The sequence below is a fragment of the Cetorhinus maximus genome, chromosome 21, assembly GCF_964194155.1.
Source record: "Cetorhinus maximus chromosome 21, sCetMax3.hap1.1, whole genome shotgun sequence".
NCBI classification, from domain to species: domain Eukaryota; kingdom Metazoa; phylum Chordata; class Chondrichthyes; order Lamniformes; family Cetorhinidae; genus Cetorhinus; species Cetorhinus maximus.
The window spans coordinates 18,821,670-18,841,541 of record NC_135899.1 but is presented as its reverse complement, the minus strand read 5'-3'; the positions used below and the strand labels follow the sequence as shown (position 1 = coordinate 18,841,541).

General features: G+C 43.8%; 1 protein-coding gene across 3 annotated transcripts in view; it reads left to right on the top strand.

Annotated features, from left to right (window-relative positions):
* Nucleotides 1–311: 311 nt before the first annotated feature.
* The window catches only part of LOC144695729 (hepatic and glial cell adhesion molecule-like), a 34,253-nt gene continuing 14,692 nt past the window's right edge, over nt 312–19,872 (top strand). For 2 of the 3 annotated variants that reach the window (XM_078566686.1, XM_078566687.1), the window contains exons 1-7: nt 312–763; nt 5,417–5,731; nt 10,964–11,233; nt 12,515–12,628; nt 12,814–12,915; nt 13,901–14,023; nt 17,166–17,261. In XM_078566686.1, coding sequence (XP_078422812.1) covers nt 667–763; nt 5,417–5,731; nt 10,964–11,233; nt 12,515–12,628; nt 12,814–12,915; nt 13,901–14,023; nt 17,166–17,261 — 1,117 coding nt within the window. In that variant the 5' untranslated portion in view covers nt 312–666. The remainder of the gene's footprint in view (nt 764–5,416; nt 5,732–10,963; nt 11,234–12,514; nt 12,629–12,813; nt 12,916–13,900; nt 14,024–17,165; nt 17,262–19,872) is intronic. The other variant, XM_078566688.1, reaches the window with a different exon arrangement.

The window sequence follows — 19,872 nt, the reverse complement described above, 5'->3', positions numbered from 1 at the left end:
GTATTGAAGCACCTCAGAGTGCAACATGATGTATGTTGATAACTTCAATACCATTGCACTGTCTGACTGTCTGTAATGACCATATTGAAATGTCTGTATTATTCAGTGATTGTATTGAAGCACCTCGTGATCCATGTGTAACAGTTGAACATGATTACACTTTTTGTGTTGGCCATTTTGAAATGTGTTGTAATGTTCTTCCAAATAATTTATGAATAAAGTATATTTTTCAAAAAAAAAGTTGACGCCCACATCTCACGAACGAATCAGAAAAGCTCCTCCCCTTGCTTTGTCGTAGCCGGAGTCCGGGATGTGTGAGTGTGTTTGTTGTTTTTCCTGACTCCTCCATTGTGTGCAGCTTTCAACCCAACAACCTCACTGGAGCAATTCAGCTGCCAATCCGATCATCTTGGCTCTGGAATTATTTATTCGGAAGGCTTAGAAAATTACACAGGGCGCTGTCAAACCACGGAAGTGTTTCCTGAATGTTGTGTTGCAGCTGTTGTTTCCTGATCCAGGCCAAAGGGAGCTGAAGAGGATTTAAAGAGTTGGTTCGAGACTCGCTCTGCACAGAAGTGGTTGGATTGAAAGATTTTAAAGCGCCTGGCACCGTGCCCCGGTGAACCCTGCCTTTTAAGATTTTTTTTAGCGGATTCGTTTGGCTGGATGAAGTACCGATTCCCTCTTTCCGTTCTGCCCTTCGCCGCCCTCCTCCTCATGCAGCTTCTCGACCACCTCAGCATCTGGTCCCTCGGTGAAGTTGGTGAGGAACTGACTGGGGGTGGGAAAGAGGCAGAGGCAGAGCCTGGGAAAGCGGGGCTGGAGGCGGAAGGTGGGTCGGGAAGGTGAGCCGGGTCCCGGGAGTTGGTCACATCCCTCTGCAGAGAGACACAGCAGAGCAGAGGAATTTTTTGCTGGGATATTCTAGCTTTCTAGATGCGGCTGTTACACCAAGAGTTAATAAGCCGCCTGGCATGTGTATCAAGTAAGGTTTGCGCCACTTTCTCTTTAACTTGGGTTGGAAATTCCCCAGCAGCTGGGGGATTTTACTGCCCCGCCCCCTTGGCGTGCAACACCATCCGAAGCACAAAGTTAGTTTTTACACGTATGCTCAGGACACCCAGCTCTGCCTCTCTTCACTCCTCCACTGTTGCTAAATTGTCAGACTGCTTATCCAGAATGGATGAGTAGAAATTTCCTCTCTCTCCCCCCGGCAACAGCCTGTGACTGAAGTAGGCTGTTTGCGCCCTTGGTGTAATGCTTGACCCTGAGAGGAACTCCTGACCTCTCAGTCACTCCATCACTGACACCGCCGATTTCCGCCTCTGTAACATCGCCTGACTCGGTCTCCGCCTCTTGTTCATCTGCTGCTGAAATCCTCATTCATGTCTTTGTAGCCTCCAGATTTGCCTATTTCAAAAGACCCCTGCCTGGTCTCTCTCATTCCAGCTACTGTCAGCACCGAGGGCATCCAATGCTCTGCTGTCCGTGTCCTTAGATGTACCAAGTCCTGTTCCCCTGTCACCCCTGTACTCTCTGACTTACGTGGGCTGCCAGCCATGCAATACCTTGATTTTAAAATTCTCACCCTTGTTTTCTAATCCCTCCAAGGCCCCACCATTCCCTATCTCTATAATCTCCTCCAGCCCCGCAACCCTCCGAGGTATCTGCTCTGATCCGATTCCAGACTCTTGTACATCCCTGATTTGAATCACTGATGGCTGATCCTTCCTGCACCTCTCACTTTTCTCCTTTAAGACACTCCCTAAACCTACCTCTTTGCCTAAGCTTTTGGCCATCTGCCCTTTTATGTCCTTATGTGGCTCTTTGTGTGTGTGTGTGTGTGTTTTTGTTTTTTTATCTGTGTGCATTTAAAACCCTCCCTGCAATTTAGACGGAGATGAGCTAGCTTTTCCAGGAGATGAGGCACACGGCTCCTCAGAGCAGCCATGAACCTTGTGGGAACCCCAGCTTGGAGTCAGGGCCCAAATAAATAATCAGGCATTCAACATGCCTTTTGCGGGGAAAAAAAATGCCCCCTTCTCATAAAACATTTATTCAACCACAGCCAGTGAAATTCCCATTGAAGAAATACTTAACCTTGTCCAAATATACACACGGGCATTGAAAACCTACTTCAAAGAAAGATTACGTTAGTACAAGGTAATAAAACTTTCAATCAACCAAAGCTAGCAGCCCCCTTTGCAAATGTGTCCACAGCCCCTCATGGGGTAGTGGTTCCTGGAGCTCAGCTAAGAATTTATAATGAGTCCATCTGGAAAAAACAGATGTTCAGTCTGCTTCTGTTGATAAAGATGCCAGGTGACCTTCTTATGAATGCTTGGCTGAGTTCCAAAATGAATAATGGACTCAGCCCAGCAGGGGGCTGTTTGCATCGCTATTGCTAGCTTTGTTTGATGGACAGTTTTAATATATTGTAAAAACTTGAAGCATTTCAGTGTCTTGTGTATTCGTTTGGAAAAGATTCATAGTTTCCTCAATGGGAATTTCCCATGTTTGATTGAGAAGGTAGGAAGGGCAATGCTTTTCAAGGGGATTTTTGAGTAGCTGTTTTTTTTTTCATTTCATGAGGATCTCAAAGACTTGCCAATGTTGTTATATAGCTCATTGGTTGTGTACTTAGTGCATACTGGGTGAGTGGGCATGGAAAGGGCATGGGAATATGAGGGGGCACAGAGAGGGAATGGGAGATATGGCATGGCATGGGGGCTGGCTTAAGGGTTTAAAGGCCTGACAACCACAAATTAAACTGGGCCAATGCCCCAGTAAATAGAGGCGGGACTTCTAACCTGCTGACCTTGCCATGCGCCTGCCTCTGTAGCCACCTTGAACATGTCTGCGAAGGTGGCAGGCCCACCTCCAGTCCACTTCCGCCCCCCCGACATGAAAATAGGGAGGGCATGCGGACAGGCTCCTCCAGGATGTAAAGGTTTGCAGAGCTAGAACATTTTACTTCTACCTTCCCCTCAACAACTACTTGCATCCGTACAGCACCTTATCATGTTAAAACCTCACATGGTGCTTCATGTGATCCTTATCAAACAGAATTTAACACTGAGCCACAAAAGGAGATATTAAAACAGACTTGGTGAAATAGGTAGTGTTCAAGTGTTCTCGTACAGGAGGTAGAGAGGTTTATGGAGAATTTCAGAGCTTGGAACCAAGGAAATTACAGCTGCTAATGGTAGGGGAAGGATTTTTAAAATTGTTTTCATTTATGGGATTTGAGTGTCACTAGCTAGGCCAGCATTTATTGCCCATCCCGTATTGCCCTTGAGAAGGTGGTGGTAAGCCACCTTCTTGAACCACTGCAGTCCATGTGGTGTAGGAGCACCAACAATGCTGTCAGGGAGGAAGTTCCAGGATTTTGACCCAGCAACAGTGTAAGAATGGCGATATAATTCCAAGTCAGGATGGTGTGTGGCTTGGAAGGGAACTTGCAGGTGGTGGTGTTCCCATGCATCTGCTGCTCTTGCCCTTCCAGGTGGTAGAGGTCACGAGTTTGGAAGGTGCTATCTGGGGAGTTGCGGGAGTGTATCTTGTAGATGGTACACACTGCTGCCACTGTGTGTCGGTAACGCAGTGAGTGAATGTTTAATGTGGTGGATGGGTGTCAGTTAAGCAGACTGCTTTGTCCTGGGTGGTGTCGAGCTTCTTGAGTGTTGTGGGAGCTGCACTCATCTAGGCAAGGGCAGATTATTCCATCACACTCCTGCCTTGTGCCTTGAGATGGTGGACAGTCTTTTCCGAGTTAGGAGGTGAGTTACTCGCTGCAGAATTCGCAGCTTTCAACCTGTCTTGTAGCCACGGTATTTGTATGACTGTTCCAGTTCAGTTTCCGGTCAATGGTAACCCCTAGGATGTTGACAGTGAACAATTCAGCATATGCAAGAGGCTAGAATTAGAGGAAAGTTGGTGTTTTCAAAGCGATAGACTTGGAGGAAGTTAGAGTTAGAGGAGGTTAGAGATGAGGAGGGTGGTGCCATGGAAGTATTTGATCGCAAGGAAGCACAAGGTAACAGGGGGAGACCATTCCCAAATGAGAACACTTGTTCCCACTATTCAGTTAGACCATGACTGATCCGAACCTTAACTCCATCTACCTGCCTTGGTTCCCTAACCATTAATACTCTTGCCTAATGAAATCTGTCAATCGCAGTTTTGAAGTTTTCAATTGATCTTGAGTTTTAACAGCCTTTTTTGGGAGGGGAAAGTACTAGATTTCCACTAGCCTTCTTGTGAAGAGGTGTTTCCTGACATCACCCCTTAGCGGCCTGGATCCAATTCAATGGTTTGCCCTCTGGTTATGACCTGTCCTACCAGAGGAAATAGGATAGATAGGGAGAAACTATCAATTCTTTTAATCATTGTAAACACAACTATTAGATCATTCCTTAGTCTTCTATGTTCAGGTAAATACAGGTCGAGTCTATGCAACCCATCAGTTACCCTCATAATTTAGACGTGGTATCACTCTGCGGAATCTGTGCTGCATCCAAGGCTGTTTTATCCTTCCTTAGGTGCAGGACTCAGAATAGATTGCAGTTCTGTGGATAGGGTCAAACTGGAGCTGTAAACATCTGTAATGTAACTTCCAGCCTTTGTATTTCAGTTCTCTTAAGCTAAGCACTAACAATCCTTTTTAATTCTTCTTGCACCTGTCCACTGGTTTTTAGTGATTTCTGTACTTGGACGCCTAAGTCTCTCAGCTCATCCATACTTAGTAGCTTCTCACCATTTTGAAAATACTCTGTACTCCAATCTTCCTGAGGTCCAATGAAGATGACCTCTCACTTCCCCACAATGAAATCCACCTGCCACAGTTTTGGCCACTTATTTAATCTTTAATAACAAAATCCTGTTACAACTTCCTGCTTTGCTCTACACTATTTGCTGTGCCATCCAACTTATTGCCATCAGTGAACTTGGAATAATGGTTGTCAAGTTATACAGATCCCTGGTGGATGATACCACTGTTATATCCTTCAAATTTAAGGACATGCCCATTATTCTTACTCTGTTACCTACCTCCCAAACCATTCCCTATCCAAAGCAATAGGTTTACCCTCTTTGCCTGGGCTTGGATCTCCTCTGGAAGGGACAGCATATGTGTTCACAGGTGAGGCATTAGGGATCGCTGTCTCTATGCAGCCTCTTTCCATACCCTTCCCTCTGCTACCCTGCCTCCTTACTGTGGGGGTGAGAGGGAGGGAGGGAGTGTGTGTGAGAGAGAGAGAGATGTGCCATTGCTTTGCCCTGTTCAGTGCAGTGAGGGGTGGGAGAATTGTTTCTCTATCATATTTGTTGCTGCTTTCCTTCATAAATTTTGAAATTACATGTTAGTGTTGTATTGCTACAGTCTAACCGATTACATTTGCTCTTTTATCTTAATCAGCTGGAAGGAATGAAGTGTTTGGTGTCATTGGTTCATCAGTTTTACTGGATCCTGAATGCAGCGATAATCTCAGCAATAGTAATGTTATATGGACATTCAATGGCAACAATGGAAACCCTGTAAATATTCTGGATTATGCACCAGGTCACCGAGATTACCAGAAAGAGGAACCAAATGAACACTTCAAATCACGCTTGCAATTTAATACATTCAATGGGTCTCTGATGGTAAACAATTTAAAATCCAGTGACCAAGGGCTTTATACCATCATTGCAGATGAAAATTGGAAATGGAGTACAGATTTGAAACTCATCGGTAAGTGCTTTCAATACTTCACCACATTGAAAGTGGTGAACATTTCAGCTGATGAACCATTTCCTACTTATGATCTATCACAGAATAAGAGTGCAAATAAACCATTCAGCCCCTCAAGCCTGTTCTGTCATTCTATTAAATCATGGTTGATCTGTATCTCACCTTCATTTACCTGTCTTTATTCCTTATCTCTTATGTCCATTACACAACAAAACGAGTAATGATCTCAGTATTGCAAATTTCAATTGGCACGACAGTCACAGGTTCTTGCAGTAGAATTCCACTATTCCTTGTGTGGGGATAAAATGTTTCACTTATTTCCGTGTCTAATGGCCTTGCTCTAATTTTTAAAGTTATGTCCCCTTGTTCTGGGTTCTCCAGCTAGACAAATTAATGGTTTTTGTCTTCATTCAAGATTAAACTGGATCACTGTTCGAGTAGAAAAGAATGGTTCAATCTCTTCTCCTGACACTGTGTTCCCTAGGATTCACAAAGCTGCTCCGCCACCTCTAATTCCCAGCACAATTCCTGCTCTCTCACGGAACACTAGCTTCATTAAACTGGCACTGCCCCTGGGTTTCTCCAAACTCCAGCCTCCTCGCTACACCCAGCTATAAATGGCTCCCAGGGATTCTCTGAGCCCTAACTGTCTCCAGCATGGAACCAGCGACCTTGCACCACCATCTCAGCTCCCCAGGACTTCTCCTGAGCCCTAACTGCATTGTATGGCTCTGAGGGTTTCTCTGTGAGCTGCAAACCACACAAGGTGCTAAGCACAACGAACAGGGCTTCCTTGAGCCCTAATTGCCTAGAGCCTGCTAACAGCATCCCCTTTTTGGTCTAGCCTGCTGCCCTGTTGTAGAGTACCCCCCAAGTAATCACAGATAAATTGAAACAAGAGGACCTACTTGAGCTCCATCCATCTTCATGATGACATAACCTGCTCTGGGCTATCCTCAGCCTGACCGTTAGGTGAATTATCCCTCATTTACAATTCCTTATTTGGTCTGATGAAGGAAATGGCTTTTACTGCCTTTCGGGGTTCAGTGGATGTTTTTAAAACTGATTTAGCTCGAACTTACAAAACCAAACATGTCCCTGGTCTGTATTTTTAAGCATTGTAGGCATCACATCTCCAGCTCTGCAGCTAAGTAGGCCAACTGCTGTTTTTAAATGATCTTGCCTTTCTAGCTGTTAATCTCGTAAAGCAACATGGCCCCAACCTTAAGTGTAATAGGCTTTGGCCGGAATTTCCCAACCCTGTTGTGGCAGGACCCGTTGTGGGAAATTTGGAGGCCCAGCCAAAAGTCTTGACGGGACAGGACGATCCCGACGGAGGGCGGGGCTGGAAAATCACGCCCTTCATTGTGAATATCTAGTTCGTGGTTTATGTGTTTTATTATATAATTTTCAATTGTAGGAATTAAAGGTGAACTGTATAAAATGGGATAAATGCAACTAGAGCAGCTTGTAGTCTATCATTCTCCTCCTCAGAGCTCACGATACCTCCAAGTTTTGTGTCATCTTCAAGTTTTTCAAATTGTGCCCTGCATATTCCAAACCTGGGTCTTTGATATATTTCAACAAACGTAGTGGTCCTAGTAGTGACCCCTGGAAACCCCACGGCATAACTTCATCTCTTCTGAAAAGCAACCATTCACCACTCCTCCCTGTTTCCTGTTACTCGGGGAAACTTTGTATTCAAGCAGTCACTGACCCTTTTATTGTATAAGCTTTAACGTTGCTGATAAGTCTGTTTGTGGCTTTTTTGGAAGTCCAAGTACCAACCACGTCAACCCTCATTAGAACTCTCAACCAAGTTAATGGAACATGGTTTTGCCTTAACAAATCGGTGCTGTATTTCCTTAATTAACCCACCCTTATCCAGGTGACTGTTAATTTTACCCTGGATTATCATTTCTAAAAGCTTCCCCACCACTGAGGTTAAACTCATTGGCCTCTAGTTGCTAAGTTTACCCTCATACCTTTTTCTGAACAAGAATATAACATTTACAATTCTCCAGTCCTCTGGCATCACCCCTGTATCAAAGGAATTTTGGACAATTATGGCCAGTTCCCCTGCAATTTCCAGCCTTACTTCCTTTAGTATCCTTGGAAGCACCTCCATCAGTCACTACTGACTTTTCAACTTTAATTTTATTTATTCCTAATATGCCCACCCGGTGTCTTGACTACCTCCTCTTTAACTATGACTTGATCAGCATCTTCTTCCTTTGTAAAGACCATTGCAAAGCATTAATTTAATACTTCATGCATGCCCCCTGCTTCCATGTATAAATTTCTTTTATTTTGGTCCCAATAGGCCCCACTCCACTCCCCTTCTTATCACCTCTTTTTTACTATTTATATGCCAAAAGAAGACTTTTGGATTCCCTTTTATATTTGCTGCCAATCTATTCTCATACTTTCTCTCTGATTCTCTCTCTTTTTATTCATGCTCTCCTCTAAACCCTCTTTATTCTTACTTGTATTATTTGTCTGACAGCTATCATATGCCCCACTCCCTCCCGCTTTCATCATCCAGGGAGTTCTGGATTTGTTTGCCCTACCTTTCTACTCATGGGAATGTAGCTTAACTATACCCAGTTTATCTCTTCTTTAAAGGCAGCCCATTATTCCATTAGAGTTTTGCCTGACAAAATGTGGTTCTAATTCACCAAGGCCAGATACATTCTCACTTCACTAAAATTTGGCTGTTCCCCCAATTAATTACCTTGACTCTGGATTGCTCCTTATCCTGTTCTTGCATTATATATTCTCGTTGCTCCATTCATGTTTGGGACGTGGGCATTGATGGCAAGGCCAGCATTTATTCTCCATCCTGAGTTGACCTGGTTGAGTGAGTGGCTTGCTTAGCCACTTCAGAGGACAATTTAGTTAACTGCAATGGTGTGGGACTGGAGTCATGTGTAAATTAGACTGGGTAAGGACAGATTGTTACCTTCCCTGAAGCGAATTAGTGAAGATGTGTCATGGTGGGATTGGAGCTCGTGGCCTCTGGGCTTCTCCTCTAGTAATGTAACCATGACACGAGTGTGACCAATTATTACTGGTATTATGCTCATGTATCCAGGCAGCCACTCTATGATTTTAATGTATTTTCTGTAATGCAAAGCCTAAGATCAATTAATCTAGAGTATATTTATTGTCTTGTACAGACTTCTCAGGACCTCGTTGCTTTACTCGCTCTTTTATTGTGTGTCTTTATATCTGTTACCCAGAATATGTTTGGTCTTCTTTAGTAATCACTTTATATTCCTGCACTTGCATTTCCAGGAAATGTATTAGCATCTCATTGTCTCTATTCACTGACACATTTTATGGCTTTGCATTAAACGTATACTCTCTCTTCAAATAGACAATCTTGCCTTTTTTTCCACCTTAAATTAAATCTCTCTGTCCTCCTATAATCTTCAATAGTACACCATGGTTAAAGGAGAGAATTCCAGAGTTTGGGAATAGGTAGCTTAAAGCATAGAGCCGCCAATGGTAGCTGAGGGTAGCATGCATCAGAAACCAGAGCGAGAGAATTGGAGATTTTTGGGGGGTGGGGGTGGAAGTGGTTTGAGATAGAGAAGGGTAAAGGTGATGGGATTTAAACATGATGATGAAAATTTAAATCTTAAGATTAATTCAGGTCAGCGAGGGCCGGGATGGTGGGTGACTGGGACATGGTACAAGAGAGGGTACGGTCAGCAGAGTTTTAGATGAGCTGAAATATAGAGGATGGGAAGCCAGCCAGGACAGCATTGGAAAAGTGGACTCTTACTATTTCCTTAGAGACCGTTAAATTTTAATGAAAAATTTGAACTTCCAGTTACCAGCCAAAAGGTTGACATGCCAAGATTTCACATTTTAAAAGAACTTCTATTGTATCAAATGGCAAAAGAAAAAACACTATTGACTAAATACTATTTTCTTTCCGTAGGCAATGTATACTTTAAACAACTGAACAGAATTTGCCCCTTTCTGTTTTTACTGACAACCAAAATCACCAGTTTTGTTATTTTATTCCATCTCTTAAGTAGACATCCAATTCTCCTGGAAGCAATCCAAAGTGTTGCGTAGCTCAAAATTCTGTTCTTTTCCCAATGCTATCTCCCATAGTGAGAGTTTTCCAGGGAATTCTGAGTCTAGCTCTAGCAAGGCAAACCCTCCAGCTTTGTTTTAACTACTCATGAACTCAGTCTTCAAACTAAGTGCGAAATCTCACCTACATTCCGTGTGGTGAACAATAGGGTCAGCATTTTCTCAGCTTAAGGTGCAGGCCTGGATAACTGTATAGTCCTTCAGCGTTGGTCCTCTCAGTTGGCTGTAGACCACACCAGACAAAACTGCAACTGCCCTTGTCCAATATTTCTGGGTTTGTAGGGAAGCCTGTAACCTGATCTAAAAATGCCTTCCATAACTGTCTTCCGCATGACAATGGAAACACATTTGTTTTGTATCCAAGTAGAGCTTTTAATCATTTATCTCTGATCACAACTGCCTTTCATCTTAGAAACAAAGGGACATGGTCCAGCAAAACTGTTTACAGCCCGATATCATTAACCTTTCTTGGTCTTAGGAGAATTAAATCTCATTGCCGATTTAGAAACATCGGTCATTTGTCCTTAAGTATAAATACCTGGCACCTCCCCCTCAATAAATAATGTGAGTTTTCCATTTGATCTTTGACAATTAAACCACCCAACTTTAAGTTGGGCAGTCTCCAGCACATATGTTGCATGACCCCCTTCATTTACCCAAACTATATTAATCTTATAAACCAAAAGATATAGTCTTAAAACATGTTAATCTTATAAGCCTCACAATTGTAACATGGGCCAGGACTTGATGGCCCCTCCTGGCCGGCGGGATATTACAGCCCTGCCGAACTGAATGGAGAGTTAAATGGCTGGCTGCATCCGCTGGGAGGAGACACGTCGTAGCTGGGTTGTAAAATCCTGGCCATGGGGTCTGGGACTGGAATGGTATTGGATGATAATTTCAGCCGCAGCTGGGTTGAAGTAGGGATGAAACCAAGTGATGTTGGAGGTAGAAAGTCTTTGTGATAAGATTTTGACATCTGAAGTTCAGCTCCCTGTTGAAATATTATGATTTACCCTGCAATGGTCAGAGCTCTTGTTAGTTAACTGCACCAGCATAATGTGAAGGAGTGATGACCTCATGCTCAGAACTGTTTACCTGATCATTCATTATCTCCCACAGCACCACTGTCAAAGCCTTTGATCTTCAGTAATTCTACCTACATAGATACCACCATTGAACTGATCTGTCAAGTGTCTGCAAGGAGAGTGAGGTCCATTCAGTGGTGGAAAGATAACAAAGTGATAATGAATGGCCAACGTTATCAGTTAGTGCAAAACAACAGCAAGTTGATTATTTCCAAAGCCATGAAATCAGACTGTGGGATCTACATTTGCACCGTGGAGGACACTGTTAGCAAGAAGAACAATTCATATTCGCTGGCTATTTACGGTGAGTCAAGCCTGTCTGTTATTAGTTACAATGCTTGTGATGTGCACCTCACTATGTGCAGGAGAATCCTGAGAAAGTCTGAGTGTGAGGATTGATATCTCAAAATGGGATGCCATTCACCTTTACTGCACTTAGGAGGTCATGAACCTTTTGTGGCATTGAGTCCAGGTTTGATTGTCCCATATTCCTGCTCACTGCTTCCACCACCTCTAGCCTTGGCTGCCTGTCCTGGGAGGCTGGCCTCTTTTCCCCCCCATCTATGTGGATCAAAACTTGATTGTGGTCCCTTGCAGCCTTCGGCAGGACCTCCATGGAAGATTCAGAGAAGTGGGCGCAGCCTTCCCACACCTCACTTCCATTCTTCTGCTCTCAGTGTGTGATATCTTGCTTGGAAGGAATGGCATGTAGGGGTGCTTGAACGTAATAGCTGTGCCTGGTGGGAAGTGTCCTTTTTCCAACAAATAAGACTTTGAGCCGAATTTTGCCCTTGATGGGCGGACGGGCCCAACCGACTCGGCGGCAGGTGGGCAGCCGATTGCCGCCGCCAAAATGGGCCCCGCTGCCATTTTAACTGGGCGGGCCAGTTAAGGTCCGCCCAGCTTGACGCACGACGGGAAGCGCTATGCACTCCCTGTGTAGGTGGGTGGGGGCCCGGGGGGGAATTCCCCAAATCCGAGAGTGTGCTCGTTCCCGAAAGCGCGCGAAAGAGCGCACATCGCCCTTTGGCTAAGTGGTGCCTCAGGGAGATCGCTGAAAGGTTTTCAAAGTTTAAAAATAGAAAAATAAAAATATCATTAACATGGGCCCCCCATATGACAATGTCACACGAGATGGGACATGTTAATAAAGTGCACAAAAACTTTATTAAACTTTTTAAAAACCGACATGAAACCTCATCTCACCGGTGAATGAGGCTTGATGTTTTTTCTTGTTCCAGCCGGGGCTCCTGGCCTGCTCGCCAGCCAGAAGGTTGGATGGGCAGGTCCATTAATGGTTTTAATTATCCTGTCAATGGCCTCAATTGGCCATTGACAGGTCTGCGGGCGGACAGCTGATCCAGCTGTGCCCCCGCCTTCCTGAAGATTTAAGTGGGGCGGGATGACGTCGGGAGTTCCCCCCAACGTCATCTTGCGTCACTTTCGCATCGCCGAGCGGGCCCCGCCCCCTTCTCACCGACAGGAAAATTCAGCCCTTTGATCATCACATTTCTAGGTGAAAGAGGAACCTGTCTGTAATCTGGTTTGAAAATAACATCATCTTCAAATACATTTTCTATTTCAGGTCTTCCAGAGCTGCATTATTACACAATAGGACTCTCTATTGCTGCACTGACGACTCTCGCTTCTGCTGCCTTTGCCGGTAGAATTCATTCACTCATGCAAGAACAAATAGAAAGTGAGAAACATGATAATAACACAATTTTTGTTGTTAGTTTAAAAACGTTTCAATTTAATAAAAGAGAGCCTGTGAAACAATTAAATGTGACATTTTGAATTCTGCTCCTTTTGTATGGAGCAATTAATTTGAATGTGAGAGTATTATTTGCTCAAATAATGTTTATGAATTTGTTTATTGTCCAGGTCCTCGGTTATTTGAAGGTGTACTCAAAGTCTTGCGGTTTCTCCCAGTGCTTTCGTTTGTGCTTCTAATCGGTTCATTTGTGTGTTGGATGCGGGTTCAAGGTACAGCAAATGGCTCCCATTTCTTTGTTCCTACTTGACAATTGTATTTCTTCAATACCGTTCCTTTGACATATTGCTGAAAAGAGAGACATGTTGCTAAAGCTTTTCATCTTGCACCCATCGGGACAAACACAAGAATACCAAATTTCAAACAATCACAATTTATACTACAGGAGAAAATGGTGCTGATAGGTTGATAAGCCAACTCTGATTGGTTAAGGCATTGCCATGGATAAAGCAACTGAGTTCTGAAGGAGAATCATATTTGACTTGAAACATTAACTCTGTTTTTCTCTCCGCAGATGCTGCCAGGCCAGCAGAGTATTTCTAGCATTTCCTGTTTTTATTTCATGCTTTATTAATGACTAGGGAGCAGAAGGCAATGCTGCTAAGTATTGGCCTCATGCCTCTATAATACTATCAGCTGTTGAAGCTCTCCTGGAGTGCACAAGATGGCAGGTCAATGTTCTGCCCGCCATGGAATAAATTTCAGGCCTGCCCTGGATATTCTGCCAAAGCAGGAGTGTGTTGTTACTGACTTGTGGCAATTGGAAAAGTTAGCACATTTCAGTAACACTGCAGTGTCCTCCAACATAGAGAAGATTACTAAGAGTCCAGGCCGTCTGCTCCAGTCAACAGACTTGATGTACTTTATCCGGCCATCAGTGTGTGAGCATTAGCAGAGTTGTGGCACCTCTACTGTACATTACCACCTCTTGGGGGCTGTTAGCTCTCTGTGGTCTGAAATCGGGAATGCTGGCATGGCGTGCAGTTACTGATCATTTCCCTATATCGTCTGTACACCTGATCAATAAAGGACACAACATTGCCATTGAGTCCTCCTTCATGGAGTCATAAATGCCTCATGTACGGTCGTTTGCATGCTACATATTATTGAGGCATGGGGGTGAATTAAATGGCAACACTTTTTCTTCTCTAATTAATGAATATGTGTAATTGTATTCGTTTTTTGTTCTTTTAATAGGAGCTGATGAACTCACAGTGTTCCTGTTGGTGCTTTTGAGTCTCTTGCTAATACTACCCGCATTATTGATGTTTACGAAGGCCTGTGCCATAAAATGGTTAAATAAGATCTTGGAGACCGAAAGTAAGTTCAGACATAGAAACATCGAAAATAGATGCAGGAGTAGGTCATTTGGCCCTTAGATCCTGCTCCACCATTCAATATGATCATGGCTAATCCTGTATCTTAATGCCATACTCCTGCCCTCTACCCATACCCCTTGATGCCTTTAACAGTCCAGAAATCTATCTATTTCCTTCCTAAATATATTTAGTGACCTGACCTCCACAGCCTTCTGTGGTAGAAAATTCCACAGGTTCACCATCCTCTTAGTGAAAAAAGTTTCTCCTCATCTCAGTCCTAAATGGTCTACCTCGTAACCTGAGATTGTGACCTCCTGTTCTAGATCCCCAGCCAGAGGAAATATCATCCCTGCATTCAGTCTGTCCAACCTTGTCAGAATTTTAGACGTTTCAATGAGATCCCCTCTCATTCTTCCAAACTTCACTGAATACAGGCCTAGTCGGCCCAATCTTTCATCATATGACAATCCTGCCATCCCAGGAGTCAGTCTGGTGAACTTTTGCTGCAGTCCCTCTATGGCAAGTATATCCTTTCTTAGGTAAGGAGACCAAAATGGTACGCAATACTCCAGGTGTGGTCTCACCAAGGCCCTGTATAGCTGCAGTAAGACATCCTTGTTCCTGCACTCAAGTCCTCTTGCAATGAAGGCAAGCATACTATTTGCTACCTTAACTGCTTGTTGAAACTGTATGCTTGCTTTCAATAATTGGTGTACAAGGACATCCAGGCCCCTTTGTGCATCACCATTTCCCAATCTATCACCATTTAAATAATACTCTGCCATTCTGTTTTTCCTACCAAAGTGGATAACTTCACACTTATCCATGTTATACTGCATCTGCTATGTTTTTGCCCACCCACTCAACTTATCTAAATCACCTTGAAGCCCCTTAACATCCTCCTCACCACTTACATTCCCACCTAGTTTTGTGTCATCAGCAAACTTGGAAATATTACATTTGGTTCCCTCATCCAAATCATTGATATATATTGTCAATAACTGGGGCCCAAGCACTGATCTACAGTACCCTACTAGTCACCGCCTGCCATTCCGAAAAAGGCCCATTTATTCCTACTCTCTATTTCCTGTCTGCTAACCAACACTCAGTCCATGCCAATATATTACCCCAATCCCATGTGCTTTAATTTTGCACAATCCTCTGATATGGGACTTTATCAAAAGCTTTCTGAAAATCCAAATACAACACATCCACTGGTTCTCCCTTATCTCTTCTGCTAGTTATGTCCTCAAAAAACTCCAGTAGGTTTTTCAAATATGATTTCCCTTTCATAAACCCATGTTGACTTTGTCTAATCCCATTGATATTTTGTTGTCCTGTTATCACATACTTGATAATGGACATTAGCGTTTTCCCTACCGGTCTGTAATTCCCTGTTTTTTTCACTCCCTGCTTTTTAAAAAATCATGGGGTTACATTTGCCACCCTCCAATCTGCCGGGACTGTTCCAGAATCTACAGAATATTTATATTTATATCACACTATTGAAGTGCTCAAGGTCAATTGTGGGAGATGGAGGCAGTGAGGGGAAGAGAAGAGGGAGTTGAGAGGGTGGCGAGTTAACTTGTTCAATGTCGCATTTCAAATCCAAACCTGCTGCATTTCTGGTAAAATCTTGGGATGTGGGTAGAGAAAAATGCAGGATGGTCCCGAATGTGGACTGGCAGTGTCCAGCAGTTGTACTGTGGAGCCAGGTGAGAGATGCTGCCATTCTACCTATTTCCAACACACTGTTTCCCAATAACTTGTGCTGAATGTGGCCCATGCCATGTGCTAGACCGTCAGATCAGGCTCACCAAAAAAAATGGATTTGATACTTCTGCTTTGAGTCATTAGGTCAGCCTGTGGTTCTCTGTCTGGAGGATTAGGCTGCCGCTCTCAAATTTTATTGCTGGGTGGACATCTCTACTGCCTGTCCTCAGTATAATAATGACCCCTCCACAGCCCAACATTGGGGTCTAAAAGATGTTGCTGTTGACAGCTCTAAATGGTGAAGCCAGAACCAGCAGAAATATGATGGGCCAAAAGGCCTCCATCTATGCTGTAAATGTTGTGAAACAAATACTGACTGGACTGATGGAGAGTAAAACATGTTTATAGTTAAGAAAGTTTGATGTGTAATTAAGAGAAAGGCCCAAACTAGGTTAATTATCACTTAATTTCACTATCTAAGCGACCAGGAGCAAACTGGGAGAAGGACTGACGTTAATAACGTGAGATTTGTAAAGCCATTTCCTATTTTTGTAATTTGAGCATACTTTTTATAATGCTCTAGAGTATGGTTTGTGAATGACATGGGGTGTATCAGCGATTAATTCTACAGGGATAGAAGACAGGCTGAGAATGCAGTGCACTGCAAATTGTATGGACAAACTTGTATTTTTATACCTCCGTTCACAACCTCAAGCACTTCCCAGCCAATAAATTACTTTTTGAGCTCTTGTCCCTGTTATAAAATAGGAAACAGCATGGTTAAATTGAGCAGCAAGGTCCCTGAAACATTAATGAGATAAATGACCAAGTAGTATTATGTGATGTTTGAAGCATGAATGTTGTACAGGACACCAGGAACATTCCCCGCTTCTTCTTTTAAAATAATGAGATCCTTTACACCTACCTGAAAAGGAATGAGGGACCTCAGTTTAACATCTCTACCAAAACATGGCACCTCTGGCAGTGCCACGTTTTCTCAGTATTGCAATGAAGTGCTCATCTAGATTGTGGGCTGAAATTCCGGGAGTGGAGTCAATCCCACAATCTGCTGACTATGAGGTGAGAGTGGCATTAACTGAGCCATGGCCAACACCTACATGCTCGCATAGGGACCACAACCTCGGTAGAGGAAGGTAGTGGGGCAAACGTTCCTACTCCTGAGACTGTTGAATCACCTGGCAAATACAGTTCCCTTCCCGATTTTCCTGTATTTGCTGTGCCCAGGTGATCCAATAATCCAAGCACAGGAGCAGGAAAACCTTCCCTGCACTGTCCCTGACAATTTGATTTCTCCAGAGGCAGAAGAGGAGGCAGGGATTAGTATTTGTCTGTCTGTGTGCATGCGTGCGTTTTTGTGTGTGAGAGAGAGACACGTGTGCACTCTGTGATTCTGCTTTCTTTGGTTCCAGTTTGCTGTCTAATTCTGGATGCAGCAACTCTAGTGCGTGAAGCCACTGTCATATGTATGTCAGTGATGCTGATTGCAGAAACATTGAAAGGAGCTGGTGAGTTTCAAATGATGAAATTGTAACTAACAAATCAATTCTGAAAGCAATACCCTGTCAGGAATAATGTGATTAGGAGAGATAATTACACAGTCATTTTTACCACAATTTTCACTGGAAACTGTCAATTTATTGAAGCCTACAGTGCAAAAGGAGGCCATTTGGCCCGCTGTGGCTGCGCCAGCTCTTTGCTAGAGCAGTCCAAATCTAACCCCACTCTCTCCTCATAGCTTTGCATCTCCCTCTGTTTCAAATATTTATCCACTTTTTGCTTGAATGAGGTAGTAGTTCCTATCTCAACCCTGTGGTCAAGCATTCTATGCTTCACAAACTGCTGTGTAAAAGAAATTTCTTCTAAGCTGCATTTTCAGTTGAGCGACAGGTTTAAAGCAATGACCTGGAATTCTATAGGAAATAGAGTGTAGAAATAAGCCATTTGGCACAACCAGTCTCTGCCAACATTAATGTATCTCACAAACCTCGTCCCCATCCTTCCTTGTCTAACTCTTTTTGGCCTAACCCTTTAATTGCATCTATCTCTCAAGCTTGACCACCTTCCTCTTAAAAGGCATCCATAATATTTGCTTCATGAGTTCTACATTTTCTCCATTCCTTGTGTAAAGAATTTTCTACGACATTCCCTACTTGCTTCCTTGTCTTATTATTAATGACCTTGAGGTTTATTCTTCCCCATGTGGAAACAATGCCCGGGGTTTTCCACCCCGTCCACTGCCAGGATCTTCCAGTCCTGCCAAATGCCGATGGACTTTTGGCTGGCTTGCCGCATCCTCCGTTGTGGGTCCCGGCACAACTGGGCCGGAAAATCCCGGCCACTCTCTGTGTTTACTCAATTAAAATGTGTCCTAATTTCATAGGCCTCTAACAGGCCACACAGCAGCATTTTCTCTTCAAGAGAAAAGAGACCAACCTACTGACTTCCCAATTGAAATTGAGAAGGGCTCAAGGTTAATCTTGCTGTATTTTAGACGACTGGGTTCAGCGAATACAGGAGAATTGTGAGCAGCAATATAGACAATATAGAGTATGCAGGCCTCCCTGGAGCTGGTGTCTAGCACAGGGTAGAGGGAAGGTATGAGGTTCTGTTGACTCTGAGCCACTTGGTGTTCAGTTCAGTTGGTGGACAGCTGCGATCAAATTGATGTTTCGCCCATTTGGTTCGTGCCTCATGTGTGGGGGAGAGGACAGTAAGCAGGAGAATATGTTTGAATGCAGCTCGCTCCTTCAACCAACATAAGAAAGAACGTGTTCCATTGGAGAATTGGATCACTATCCGAAAAGGAAAAACGTGCAGGGCTACAGGGAAAAGGCAGGAGAGCAGCTCTAAGTGAACTGCTCCAGTGACGGCCATAAGAACACAAGAAATAGGAGCAGGATTAGACCAGAAGGCCTGTCGAGCCCCCAACACCATTCAATACAATCATGGCTGCTCTTACGGTTCAACTCTATTTTCACGCCCACTCCCCGTATCCTTTAATTCGCAGAGAGATCAAAAATTTGTCTATCCCAGCCTTAACTGTATTCAATGATGGAGCATCCACAACCCTCTGAGGCAGAGAATTCCACTCTTTGAGTGAAGTAATTTGTTCTCATCTCAGTCCTAAATGATCAGCCCCTCATCCTCAGACTGTGCCCTTGTGTTATAGATTCCCCAACCAGCGGAAGCAATCTCTCAGCATCTACCTTGTCAAACTCACTCAGAATTTTGGAAGTACTGGTGGAGCCTATGGGACCCAAGGGGGTTGGGGAGACAAACCTGTACTTTTATGTCTTGAGTCTGAGTTCACTCGTCAAGTAAACTCGAACCGCATGCATTCATATACACGTGTTTGTTGATGCTCGCTATCAATAATGGAGAGACACCGACCTAAGAACAAACTGATTGTTTATTGCAACAGAAGGCAGAGCACCAAATCCTTGCATGCTCCCGCAACCACCGCGAGCTTCAGACTTACAGTTAACCAGTAGCCCGCACTGTACAGTGATTGGTCAGTGCTGTCACATGGTTAGTCCACTTGCATTCTCTTAAAGGTACACGATACTCCACATCCCTCCTCCGTAATGAAAAAATACAGTTGACAAACTTAATAACATGAACTATTTACATAATAACTATCTACAAATCGCGCCTCCTAGGAGGCTTTCTCGGACGCATTGAGCGCCGCAGTTCAACAACCTCGGCTGGTATTTCCGAGACTTCCTTTTCAGGGGTTGGTTGTCCACTAGGTTCCTCAGTGGAAATTGGCAGGTTTGTCTCCCCAACACCCTCGAGTCCCACAGGCTCCACCAGTACTTCCAAATCATGTGAATTGTCCTCTACCTGCGGAACAGGCTCAAGCGTAGTTGAAGACTGCATTTCTTCTTGTGGGGCTGGCGTTCTTTTGCCGAGATGATCCACGTGTCATCTAATTTTTTTGGCCGTTTACCAATACATTATAGGAGAGTGATCCAGTTACTGCGCTCACCTCGCCTAACAGCCAATTGGGCCCATCTCCAAAGTTTTTCGCAAGGACCCCATTTCCCACCGTGAAAGTTCTTTTGCGACCATGACCATCATGCCTGATCTTGGCTTTTCTCCAAATTTCTCTTAATT